Source organism: Nipponia nippon, unplaced genomic scaffold (genome assembly GCF_047370975.1).
Source record: "Nipponia nippon isolate SJK-2023a ecotype South Korea unplaced genomic scaffold, ASM4737097v1 scaffold_6, whole genome shotgun sequence".
Lineage (NCBI taxonomy): Eukaryota > Metazoa > Chordata > Aves > Pelecaniformes > Threskiornithidae > Nipponia > Nipponia nippon.
This window is the reverse complement of record NW_028262380.1, coordinates 10,434,681-10,447,501: the sequence shown is the minus strand read 5'-3', so window position 1 is coordinate 10,447,501 and position 12,821 is coordinate 10,434,681. Positions and strand designations below refer to the sequence as shown.

General features: G+C 38.4%; 1 protein-coding gene across 5 annotated transcripts in view; it reads right to left on the bottom strand.

Moving 5' to 3' along the window:
- Window positions 1–261: 261 nt before the first annotated feature.
- FAM193A (family with sequence similarity 193 member A) overlaps window positions 262–12,821 on the bottom strand; it is an 84,904-nt gene continuing 72,344 nt past the window's right edge. For 4 of the 5 annotated variants that reach the window (XM_087737839.1, XM_087737840.1, XM_087737842.1 and 1 more), the window contains 5 exons: window positions 12,562–12,748; window positions 10,410–10,640; window positions 7,715–8,558; window positions 4,626–4,707; window positions 262–1,143 (listed from right to left, as the gene is read on the bottom strand). In XM_087737839.1, the coding sequence (XP_087593965.1) occupies window positions 1,050–1,143; window positions 4,626–4,707; window positions 7,715–8,558; window positions 10,410–10,640; window positions 12,562–12,748 (1,438 nt within the window). In that variant the 3' untranslated portion in view covers window positions 262–1,049. Of the gene's footprint in view, window positions 1,144–3,624; window positions 4,116–4,625; window positions 4,708–7,714; window positions 8,559–10,409; window positions 10,641–12,561; window positions 12,749–12,821 lie in introns of all 5 variants that reach the window. The other variant, XR_015700083.1, reaches the window with a different exon arrangement.

Below are 12,821 nucleotides of genomic sequence, written 5' to 3'. Positions count from 1 at the left end.
CAGAAGCATTACAGTAATTCACAGAATTCACAAACTAAATTGTAGCATTCAGCAGGAGTCTTTCTTGCTCTAGCAGATAGCAGTTTTTTCTCATCAGGTGAGCTGGCAAACAAGTGTTCATAAAGGAATATACTAAAGTTAAGTAGCATTCACTGACCAATTCTGACACAAGATGAAATTTAGTTTAGAAGACCATTATTTTTTTGGTATGCTTCTTTCTTCCCTTCCCCCACCCAAGCAGAAAAAAGCAAGAGACAAGTCTTCTGCCATACTAATGTATTCCATCTTTCAAAAAGAAAGACATGATTTTAATATTACTTAACAATATGTTAAAAAAGTAGCCAGTTAGGCTTCAGTGTTAATACAATTATACACTCTATAACAGATTTGATAGTGTGAGTACTGTTCTTTTTTAAATTTTCTCATTCTGCAAGTATTCTTACACAAGCTGGCTACAAGTCAGGAAAAAAAAAAATCAAAACACAAATAGCGTAACTTGTACACTCTTAAACAGTAGATTGTGAAAGAACTGAGGAAATACTTGTCCCATAAGAGCCTCTTTTTCATGAAGTCATGTCAGGAGAATTCTGGAGCAGATGAAAGCACAACTGACTAGGTCCATTCCTTTGTCAGGAGTCAGAATGACAAAACATAGCTAGATGCAGAAGTGACAGGAGCCACTGCAGATGATGCAAACTAGTATTTTGGCCTCCACCCAAGCCTAAGCAATTTAAAGTCTTTGAGGCCAAGGCATTCAGAAGGAGATGGAAAAGAGCTATTGTTCCAACTCCAACGGCATACAGCTACAATCAAGTAAGTCTCACTCACAGACTACAAGCACACAAGCTAACAAATTCAGGTAGAAAGTGGCAATTTTTCAGTCCGCAAGAATTATCAGGCCAAAGGGTTCAGTGCAGATCCACACAGCACTGGGGACAAGGCAAGGCAGCACTGGCTCAAGACCAGGTAAGCTCTCAGCACAGCAGGACAGGTAAGTGGAGTTGTCGTTCATTGATTCCTGCAGGGTTCCCTCCCCATATTGTGTCATTTCAATGTGCAGCAAAGGTGGTTTTTTTCAAGCTAAAATTGGACCAGTTGATGGACAGTCTCTGCCTTGTCTGTCTGGCAGAATCCAAGCAGAATCTGAAAAGAAAAAAGCAATAAAGTAAAACCAATATACTTAAAATCAAACTAGAGGTGTTACGCTCTTTTGAAGAGCCTCTTATTCAGAAAGACAAAGCCTCTTAAAAAATCATACCTAAAGAAATCACTTGTCCATCCCTCAAATACATCATAAACCAGTTACTTTACACACCACCGCATTATCGAGAGTAAGTGAATGAAGTAGCAAAGAACACTGTGTATTTAGCAGCACAGAAGCTAGCTGAATGTTAACTAGAAACAGAGCTGACATTGCTGTATTTACCAAAAACCTTGTAACAGTAAGAACGAGCGGTAGGTAATGTGTAAAGCAGAAACACTGATGGCATGGGACACTGCGGCTTCTCTTCTGAATATAGCAAAGTTATGTTTAAGACAAAGACCTAGGGAAAGGAGGTTTGTTTATAATACAGCAGATAAGTAGCCCATATGCCTGCAAAAAGCACCTTCAGAACAAAAATCCACTTATTCACTTTCACTGAACCCAATTTATGGAAGAACTTTTGAAAAAAGTTGGCATGTGCAGGTATGTCAGTGACAGTTAATTCACGCTGAAGTCCTTTACTCAGGCAAGGTGTAGCTTGTTTAGGCTAAAGGCTGCATGACAGCATCAAGGTAGTGCATACCCCTCTCTGGAAGGCTATACAGCCTCTGTAACAACTGAAAGCCAGAAAAGGGGAGCAGACAGCAGGAGTGAAACAGAAAGGTACAGAGGAAGGTTGGAAGAAACTAATTTTGTTCTTTCTATGCCAAAGTTAGAAGTAGCTTGCAAAATTAATTCTGAAGTCAGGGTGTAATTAATGTATCCATCTATTATGCCACCACAAAGCAAGAAGAAAATATGATGAATCAACAAACTACCAGTAAAAAGCACGAATTCAGTTGGCCCGTGCAACTCATTGCCATGGAGGGTTATTAAAACAAGCAATGTTGCTAGCCTTCTAAGTATTATGTTGGAAATTATCAAATTATAGAAAACATGCATTAAAGGTGTCTTCACAGCATTAGAGTAGCTGTTTTTCTCCCCTAGAACAGCACCTATCAGAGCATTTCAGATACCTTTTCTAAACAGGTATACATAAAAAAATTGGACGGTTCCACACACTTCCTAACAGGTGACAGTAAAAGAGTAGATTACACCAATTACTGAATTGATTATAAAACAGTACAGTTAAAAGTTTTCAATCTTCATTTGGAATCACATCTGACAAGTTTATCTCCAAACTTCAGCTGCACTCCCACAGATATAAGACACTGCTTCATTCGTCCTATTGAGAGTAGAGAGCTAGTGAAAAGAACTTTCCTTTTTCTTGCTACAGATACTGCAAACTTGAAGGAAGCTAAGAATATTCTATGAAACACATAACAAAGGCTTATGCTATACCAACACTAGCTAATATATACCACATTTCACCTATAAAACCTACATTTCTAAAGTCCTTTAATTGGCATGATTCAAAAATAAATTTTTAAGAATAGAGAGTATTTTTGTATGTACTTTTGAAAATTTCATCTTCTAAGTACATTGTAACCCCATAAATAATCACAGAAATATGCATTTTGTATAGTAATAATAAGCAGCACAGAGAAGCAGTGGTACTCTGTCCTTTGCAAGACCCAGACATACATTACATCCCAGGCACACAGACTATCAAAACTATATAATCGAGGGAAGAACTTGAAATCCATACTGAAAGCCCTTTCTTTAAAACACCCACCCTTCAAACAAATAGCTTTAGTTGTTTTGTGAAATACTACTGTTGATTCCTAAATTATTCAATTGTAGGAAACTGATTTATTCGTAACATTTCAGATTTGGCTATCATGATGAAAGGCTTACTAGACGTATTCATGGGAAACTAGCACACCCAGCCACCATTAAAGAACAAAAATTGGAGGAGATTTCAGTATTATGGAAGAACACGTGCTACATTATTTAAACATGTGCTGTCTGCTCACATTTGAGGAATTTAAAAAGGTAACTAATGTGATGCATAAATCCCAAAAGCAACCAAAATGCACAGAAGAAAAAAGTTTCACGAGCACAGGTTCATATTATTCTTTTACTGTCACTGCACTAGCATAAGCATCCCCTCTCTATGATTGGCATAAGTGGATATCCCACAGTTGCACCATCTCTACTCCATGTACAGTATAAAATTCATAGAATCATAGAATCATTAAGGTTGGAAAAGACCTTTAAGATCATCAAATCCAACTGTTAACCTAGCACTGCCAAGTCCACCACTAAACCATGTCCCCAAGCACCACGTCTACCCAGCTCTTAAATACCTCCAGGGATGGAGACTCAACCACTTCCCTGGGCAGCCTGTGCCAGTGCCTGACTGCCCTATCGGTGAAGAAATTTTTCCTAATATCCAACCTAAACCTCCCCTGGCGCAGCTTGAGGCCGTTTCCTCTCGTCCTGTCACTTGTTACTAGGGAGAAGAGACCGACCCCCACCTTGCCACAACCTCCTTTCAGGTAGTTGTAGAGAGCAATAAGGTCTCCCCTCAGCCTCCTCTTCTCCAGGCTAAACAACCCCAGCTCCCTCAGCCGCTCCTCACAGGACTTGTGCTCCAGACCCTTCACCAACTTTGTTGCCCTCCTCTGGACACGCTCCAGCACCTCGATGTCCTTCTTGTAGTGAGGGGCCCAAAACTGAACACAGGACTCGAAGTGCCGCCTCACCAGTGCCGAGCACAGGGGCACTGTCACCTCTCTGGTCCTGCTGGCCACGCTATTCCTGATACAAGCCAGGATGCCATTGGCCCTCTTGGCCACCTGAGCACACTGCTGGCTCATGTTCAGGCGGCTGTCAGCCAACACCCCCAGGTCCTTTTCCACCAGGCAGCTCTCCAGCCACTCCTCCCCAAGCCTGTAGCATTGCATGGGGTTGTGACCCAAGTGCAGGACCCGGCACTTAGCCTTGTTGAATTCCCAGCTAATAGCTCCTATAAACAAGGAAGAAAACATCATGAACAAACCTTTTTGAAGTATCTGTTCTGAAATTTAAAACCAAGTTTTATTTCTTCAACACTTAACACCTAACAGAATTTTTTATGTATTTTTTAAACACTAATCAGTACTTGGTCTGTGTGGATAAGAAAAGAAATATTCATGCAAACTTTACTTATATAGAAAAAAATGCTAACTGAGGATATTCTGAAAGCCTTGATGAGAATCTGGGGGACACATAAATGATTCTGGCAGTCATTTCTGTATTTGTGCTACTCAGCTATGATCTGTGCCCATAAATCTACAGCTTTGGTGATTGTTACAGTATTCAGAATGTCAGCTGTAACAGGATTTGCTATGTTACAACACAGGCTTTTCTAGTAGGAGTTAGTTTTTAAGTTGTGGGTTGTTTTTTTTTTGTTTTGTTTTGTTTTTAAACCACAGCATATGGGAAGAATCACAACAGCTTCTATGTATCCCTACGCGTAGGGATTACAGCACTTTACCTTTTAAAATACTCCACTTCTCGCTCTGTTTCATCCATTTCCACGCTGTCTAGATCGATGTCTTTGGGTAGAAACACATCATCTACAAAGGAAAAAGGATGATACTATGTTAGATTCCATGGGGAAGGGGGCAAGGAGAGAGGAAGAAGCTTGAAGAAGCTGCATTAAAGGTGTTTTTGGAGAACTGCCTGAACTTTGTAGACTATTGGTTATTTATGTTTAAGCTGAATTAATACAGACTTATTAGAAAGACACATCTTAAAAACACTGTAGTAGTACCTCTGCTTAGCCTTTAAGGAGTTACACTGGGAACAAGGAAGAGATGAATCAACAGTAAATTCACTGATCGCATGGGTTGCAAAAGATGCCATAAACCTGGGATACATGAGGGGTCAAATTATACAAAGGGCTCAATGAATCAGATAGCGAATGAATAGCGTTTGACTGCCTGAAATTTGTTGGCCTTACTACTAAAGAGTTTTAAAACTCTTAAAAATGGTATTTATAAAGAAAAATATTTCAAGAATTCTGGGTTTGTGGAGCTGCTGTACTCCGTCTGGGACATGATCATCAGGCTATGTCTGCAAGAGTCTAAGTCATGCTACCTACAATCAGGAATTTTTTTTTAAAATGTTTTTTAACATTTTAATATGGCCTGAATTTAGGCCTCAGCTATAGCGACAAAGTCTCTTTAACGTCTGTTGGTATATCGTACTGTCTCAGTGTATGGTTCTCTCTTGTACTTTAAAAAAATGCTTCAGAAAGTATAAATTTTTGTAGAAACCAGTTTGAGCATTTTCCTCTTAAAGTCTCCTTTCTTACTACATATATATTCCAATCTCATTTCTGAAGCAGCTTCAGAACCCATTCCAAAAAGAGTGAGACAAAGAAAACAACCAAACCCACTGCGTATACATCAGGACTCTCTAGAACCCTTGAGATTACGAGAACAAGCAACTCCCTTCTAAAGGCATTCCTGGTAGTTCCAAAGTTGCACGTCTTTGCCATGCAAATTACTTCTGAAGAACCAGAAAGCCCTATAAACACAGGGCTTCCCTATACCCCTTGTTTTCTTCAGCCTCTTCACAACAAGGAGTTAAAATACCCTGCCAGAATAAATTTCTTTAAGAAACAGATCAGCAATAATGTTCACTGCCTTAACACTTCATTTTAAAACTCGGTTAGAAAAAACCCCAAACTTTGTTACCCTCCTTTCTTGTTCTTTCAATTACCCTAGTTATAGTGTTTTTTCTTAGTGCTTTTTTGGTGCCTTGGCTAATTTGGTACCTCAACCCTATGTCTTTAAGAAATTACAGCTAAATGAAAAATTGTATATTACAGCATCTTTCTTGTAGTTCTGAAGTCAGAACTACTCGAAGTGGCGATCCAATCGGGATCCAGTTCAGCACAATTATCTCTTCATAAATTCAGAAACATGTCCCTGTGTTTTCTCACATTTAAACATCGGTGTTCAAAAATTGTAACTATACTTGATTTAAGCAGTAGAAAACATTGGTGAGGAGCAGGGAACGCAGGAAGCTACCTAAATTCTCAACAGTAAATACACTCCACCACCCCCACCCCCCCCTTCAACAGTTTCTCCTTCAAATGTCTCCAGTCTTCTCTTTCTGCTCCTAATTCTAGAGTTTTGTCTTATTCCAATGACTGGAGTACATTCTTCTCAGTAAATTAAAAAAACCAAAACACACCACAACACAGTATGCATAAGAACTAAGGTATCGGAGAAAAGGGTTCAATTCTGTATTGCTGCTTGACTGACATGGAATGGAAACATTGAACGTAAGAAGAGTTAAAAAGAAAGACTGGTGGGCTGAGTCAGCCTAACCATGAAACCACAAAAACAAAGTTGGGCTCTACACCTAGCACTTGCAACAACCAGGAATTTGGCTTACATTTATTAAGCTTTGTGACAACAATGTAAATATTCTGAAACACTTAAGTATTCTGAAGCACTGGCAGAGACTGCCAAAGGATTAAGGTCTCATATCGTGATGTGCTTACCAGACAGAAAGGCAGCAAGAACTGCAATATTAAGTCATTCTGGTGAACAGACATTTAATTTATGCACCATTACCACTCAGCTACTGGGTGATCTCAGGGGAATGACCAGGTGCTCCGAGCAGACAGATGTCTGTACCGCAGAACTGCCATCCCAACTGGCAGTCCCAGTAGGGACCAAGCACGTGCAGGAACAAACTGGTGCCCAGGAATGGCAGTTAGATTAGTGTGCTGACAAAGCCAAACGGCTAGCACTGTATGTGTTTCTCAGCTCTGGTATTAGCTGTTAGATGGTTTCAGAAAAACAAAAAAACTACATTGGGAAGAAAATTATCCAAGTGCAACTTGTTTGAGTTGACCGAATCTTCTATGGTCTTATTATTTCTATCAGACAAAAATAAATAAATAAATAAATAAAAAATCTGTTTACTAGCACAAACTAATATTCATGTGGAGAAAACACTCAATATTATCAACTAATTAACACCCCACTGTAAGTTTTCACTCTGGCAAATAAAAAAATAGTAAAATAGTTTTTGTATTTACTTCAGCTGTTAATTAATATACAAAAGGAATTATTTCCACTGACAAAATGTGTATTTATGCAGGAATGATCATTCTTTGGCTGCAGAAACCTCTTACTTTCCTTGCCTAAAGAGTAAGACCAACTTTAGACTATACTCTTAATGCTGTATGAGAAACAACCTTGCTTTTAAAGACGTTCAAAAAGGATTTCAGCATACTATTGAATTATTTTAAATATTTTTTTAAAGTATGATAGGCTTTACAGAAGAAACTGGCTTTCTTAACTGGAAAAAAAAAAAAACATACAAGACCAGCAGCATATGCTAGTTTATTCATTCTTTAAAAGTATCCTACACCTCTTTACTAAAACTACATGCATCTCCTAATCGTTATAATTACAATTACTTGAGTTTCCCTGACACCAGTTTTTCTGTTTCTCTAATTTACATTGGCAGGAATGACTAAAGATAAAGATATCAAACTTCTGGACTTAAATGGTAACAATAAAAAACAACCCGAGTTCTTCAACTTTCTTATACACTTACCAATGGAATTGTTGACTTTGTCCCCTTTTTTCTTCTTGTTCTTCTTGTTCTTGCCTTTTGGTTGAGGAGAATCTGCAAGTATTAGCTTATTATTTTGTTGCTGTTCACTTGGTGAAGGGGATTCACTTGTTACGGGTGCTTTCTCTTCCTTTACATGGTTCAACTGTTTTTTGTTGTTATTGTTTAATTTCTTCTCCTCTTTTTTAGGTTCTGCAAGTGTTGGGACCTCTGCTGCTTTTGCTTTGGATTCTATTTGGTTTCTGGTTTTAGTCTGAATCTCAGCTGCTTTGGGGGATTCAACAGGCTTTTTCACTTGTTCAGCACACGGTTTGTTTATCTGCTTTAGTTTCTGCTTGCTGTTTCCTTCTTTATGTTGATGCATAATATCAAGCAGAAAAGAGAGGGGTTCATGCTGCTTTACACTCCCCTCTTTCTGATAAAGCAGCTTTGAGTCTCTAGTGTTTACAGGATTGGACAGTTCACAGCCTGTCTCCGAAACCGGCCTCTGTTCTGTATGATTCACGTGTCTTGACAGGGAACCGGAGGAGGTTTCTATCTTTTCTGATTGCTCAAGTGTACCATTCTGAATGTCTTCGGGTGCGTTTGGGACAGATTCCTTCACTGCCTGGCAGTTTCGGGTAAGCATGTCCACCTTCTGACAGTCTTTACTTATTCGTTCTTTCTTCTTTTTCTTTACAGCCCGCAACTGCTGAAGTTCTTGAAGCCGTTGTAATTCTTGTTTCAGCCTCTCTTCTTCTTCTTCCTCTCGCCGCCTCTGTTCCTCAAGCAACTGGTGATGCTCCCTCTCCCTGGCTTCTGCTTCAAGTCGAGCTTTTTCTTCAAGCTACAAAACAACAACAGGCTTATTGAAAGTGACAAATATTTTGGAAATTAGAGTTTTATGGGTTATTACTACTTTTCTCTATGAACGTTATAAATCCTGGAATATTAACATACAAACATACTTAACCCAGAAGCCTGTGCAGCAAGCAAATGACTATTTATACAAAAGCTGCACATTAAAGTACATTAAAATCCTTTCTCTATTTCTATTTTCTATGTTTCTGTAACATATTTGACTGTTGTTAATACCAACTGTTGATCTTCTCTTTGCTACTAACTCCATAAAAAGTTTTCTACAGGCACAAAAACCTGCTGCGAACAAAACAGTCAGCTTCATTCTCAACATCTGCTTGTATTACTAAAATAACTCAGGTTTGCATCATGTTGCATCGTTTACCCATTCTCTTGCTATTGAAGCAGAGTTGCTCTGTTTCAGTGTTCATGAACATTAAGAAGAGCAATCATTAAAAACATTTTACAGCAGAACACTAAGCACATTAAAGCTACATTAAGAGTTGTCAAAAATAATAAGGATGGTAAAGTTTTCTGTTGTCAGCCATAAGTTCATTAACCACATGAAACAAAGACGCAAGGGATTTTTTCCAGCCATTACTGCAAATGCCTAAAACTTTGCTGTGCAGCATTGATCTTGCATCATTAGCAAACTGAAAGAAAGTCGTACACTGAGAACAATCATGTCCATTTATTTTCTCGCACATTTAGAAGTGCCTGTACGGGATTCCTTTTTCATAGTTACAGAAGTCATGCAAAAAACCCTATGAGTATCCTCCACTTCTTACGCTCAAACTGCATTGCAAGAGCAAAATGAACTTTGCAAAGCAGATTTTATTTACAAATAACTCACTAAGCCCTCAAGTTGCTGAATAGTCCTACAACGTGAACATAAAGAGTGTAACTTGTGATCATCAGGTCTTCCAAACCCATGGAAGCATTTAAAGAATACAGAATTAGCGCCAGCAAGCAAATCCACAAACAAGAAATATTTACAGTGTGGTCACACAACGTGCTTACCAGAATTCAAAAACATTCAGCAATGAATCTCATTGCACCTTCAACTTTATACCTAAGGCTGATACTTGAACTGCAGTAAGAAAAGCCAATTTCCTGCTTGTTCAACTTAAAAGTATTCCCTCTATTAACTCAGCAAATATTGTTTTCAAAAAGTAATTTCACTGTTACACTTTAGAGTTTTTTTTAGAAATGTTTTTGCCAATTTCCATTTGAAAGCAACCTGTAATTTTTTCGTCCCCACCCCCTCTCTTCAGCTTGCCACTTCACCCCAGCTTGGGACAGCCCTTCCTGTCATCATGTGGCACAGCGTTTAACCTCCTTCAATGAGGACAGCAAGGTGCCCAGTTCAATCACTCTAAAAATATGAAATCTTGACTTTACCACTGTCATTAAAACACTGACCTCATGTTTCCTGGCTTCCTACAGAGATACTTTAGCATAACCATTATCCCAATAAAGAAACACTAGTTTTCTAACTTCCCCGACTTTTAAATGTCAATTCTACAAAACAATCAAATTCTTAATATTTCTGACACTTAGAAATAGCTTTCTAGAGTGTAGGAAATTCCAATATAAAGCTGACTTGCAACAAAACACATGACAATGACATTGTGGGGAATCTTCCCAGTCTACTACATAACTCCTCAGGCAGCATCAGACCAGGTAAGCTAGCTGCGTATATACAAACAGGCAGTGTACCACAAACTACACAGAAAACAATTATACCATTATTATAGAGTCAGTATACAGTGGTATACTTACAGAGAGTGCACAGATTCAAAAACATGAGGTCTAGGATAAACATACTTTTATGTCTTACCTTTCTTTGCTTATGTCTGGCTCGCTTGGCTGCCCGAGAACTGCTTACTGGTTTGGTTTCAGAGCTGTTTATAAATTGTAGCAAGTCTTCCACCTTTCGGTGGTCAACAACACTTTCCCTTTCAGAGATCTGATCTGGTTTCTTCGGCTGTTCCTCTTTCCTTTTTGTTAGACGTAAACGAAGCTTTTCTCGCATCTCTGCGTAATTTCTACTGGTTGGTGCAGCTGGAGGCTGAAGGACATGAGACAAAAATTTAGTGACTAAATGTAAATATTTCACTGACTAAATACTTTTGTGATTTTAAAATTTTAGAGACCTTCAAATAACTTGGAAGGTCCAAACCTGAATATCAAATTTCTTATTGTTTGTGTGTGTACCTAAAGGTGTATTTAACAGGCAAACAGACCTGTCAGACTTGGTGCTAGCTTGTGAACAGTATTTTCCAACTGAAAGAATGCCTGATCTCGCAGAAGAATGCACAAGTGAGAAGACAAAGAAATGCTTTTAAAAGCAAGAAAGGAGATTCCCATGTTCTCCTGTGATCGGTATACCACATTTGAAAATTTGAAAGAAGCAGACATTTTGCTGCCGTTTCCATTTTCTGTGGAGTCTGTTTCAGAGTTTGGGCTACATGGGCCCCTGGGCTGTAACTGTGAAGGCTTGATTAGCCTGCACTGAAGCGTGCCAGCATACCTCCAGCAGAGCTGCATCATTAACTTGTTAACGCGGCTGCAAGTTGAATCCTTGCATCACGTTTCATATCTGTATTCCTATCCACTGCTCCTGCCTCTCCACTCCTCGTTCCTCCTCCCCTGCTGCTGCCTTACCCCCTCCCCTCCTGCACCAGATCGGGTGCCCATCTGCTTGGAGCTACACCAGTTCAACTCATTAAACCAGCAAAACAAAGCCTATTAACTTAAAAATCCTGTAGCGTTCTGCCACTTCAGCAAAATGAGTAACTTACTGTGCAATCAGATGACTATCAAAGACAGATCAATCATGGACATGGTGGGAACATGCAATGAGAAAGAGGATCTCCTCCCTGCCCCTTTCAGGCACAGGGCAAGGGCCTTTTAATTCACTTCAAGCCCTAAGCTGAAACTGCATCTGATCAAATATGTGGCCAATAAACTGAGCTTTTATTTCAAATAGGAATAAATGCCAGAGACTCAAATTGTACTAGTTAACTGATTATTAAAACAGACTATACACAGATTTACAAATGAGGCCAGCAGGAAAATGAAATTTTAATTTCAGAAAAAATTTAAGTTAAGAAAATTAAGAAAAAAATTAATAAAATTTAAAATTTTTAAAAAAGCTTTTAGCATTTCATTTGTGCAAATGAAAAGATACGATTACAAGAATTCACTAGATGCGTTATTGGTATGAAGTTAACTTAACGATGCTTCAAAGTGTTAAGTATCAAAATAAAGAACATAAGGGAAAAGATTTTGTATAACCTGCATGCTTTCATAATTTCTTCAAAACACCCTTTAAATACAAATACAAGTCAGTGCCTATCAAAATGCACCAGTAAAGAAAATTGTTTGCAATACTGAAAGCAGGGAAAATGCAGTTTGGGTTTTCCTTGATAAAAGTGTAATTTAAACTTGCACTGCCTAAGTTCTAGGTAGAAAAAGTTTCTTTTTTCTTTTTTGTTTCTTTAAAATCAAGTTAAAGTGAATACTTTGAGGATTGCTATTTTTACAGATGGGAGAATGGCTCATAAATTGCCAAAATAATTTTAAAAAATATCCTATATTAAGTGTACTTTTACCTAAACTCACCACATTATTTATAGTTACACTACTACAGATGAGGGCATGAATTTTGTAAAGTTATTTAAATGGCTCAGTGCCATCAAATGCTCAATGCAGTTTCAGTCAAACAGTGTAACTATTATCCAAGTCAGTTCCTTCCTACATCTTTTAGTCATTTGTATTGCTCTTGAATTGCTTTCAACTAGAAAGGTTTGTTTCAATTCTTCATTTCAGAGAGGCAAATTACTTTCTAACTATGTTCATTTTACTACTTCTCTTGAGTGAGCTCCAATGCCACCCCCTTAGTTGCACTCTGCTAAATCATATGCAATCAATGATGAGTAAGTGACAAAAAAGCAAATTAAAAAAAATAAAAAAATCCAACAACTTACTCCTCCATGGCCGAAGAACTCACAGTAACAGCAGTCACAGTATTTTCCTTCCTTCTGATTTGTGGATGTTGAGGTACTGGAGCTATGCTCTGAACAGCTGTCTTCGTCTTGGCTCTCCTCTCCGTCATACTGTTGATGATCATACGTGTTACTGTTCTCACAGCGATGGCCCTCACAATCAGGATCACTATGTTAAATTAAGAAAAAGCTTATAAAAACTCTAGATATTTGAAAAAAAACCCACATACATATAAACATAT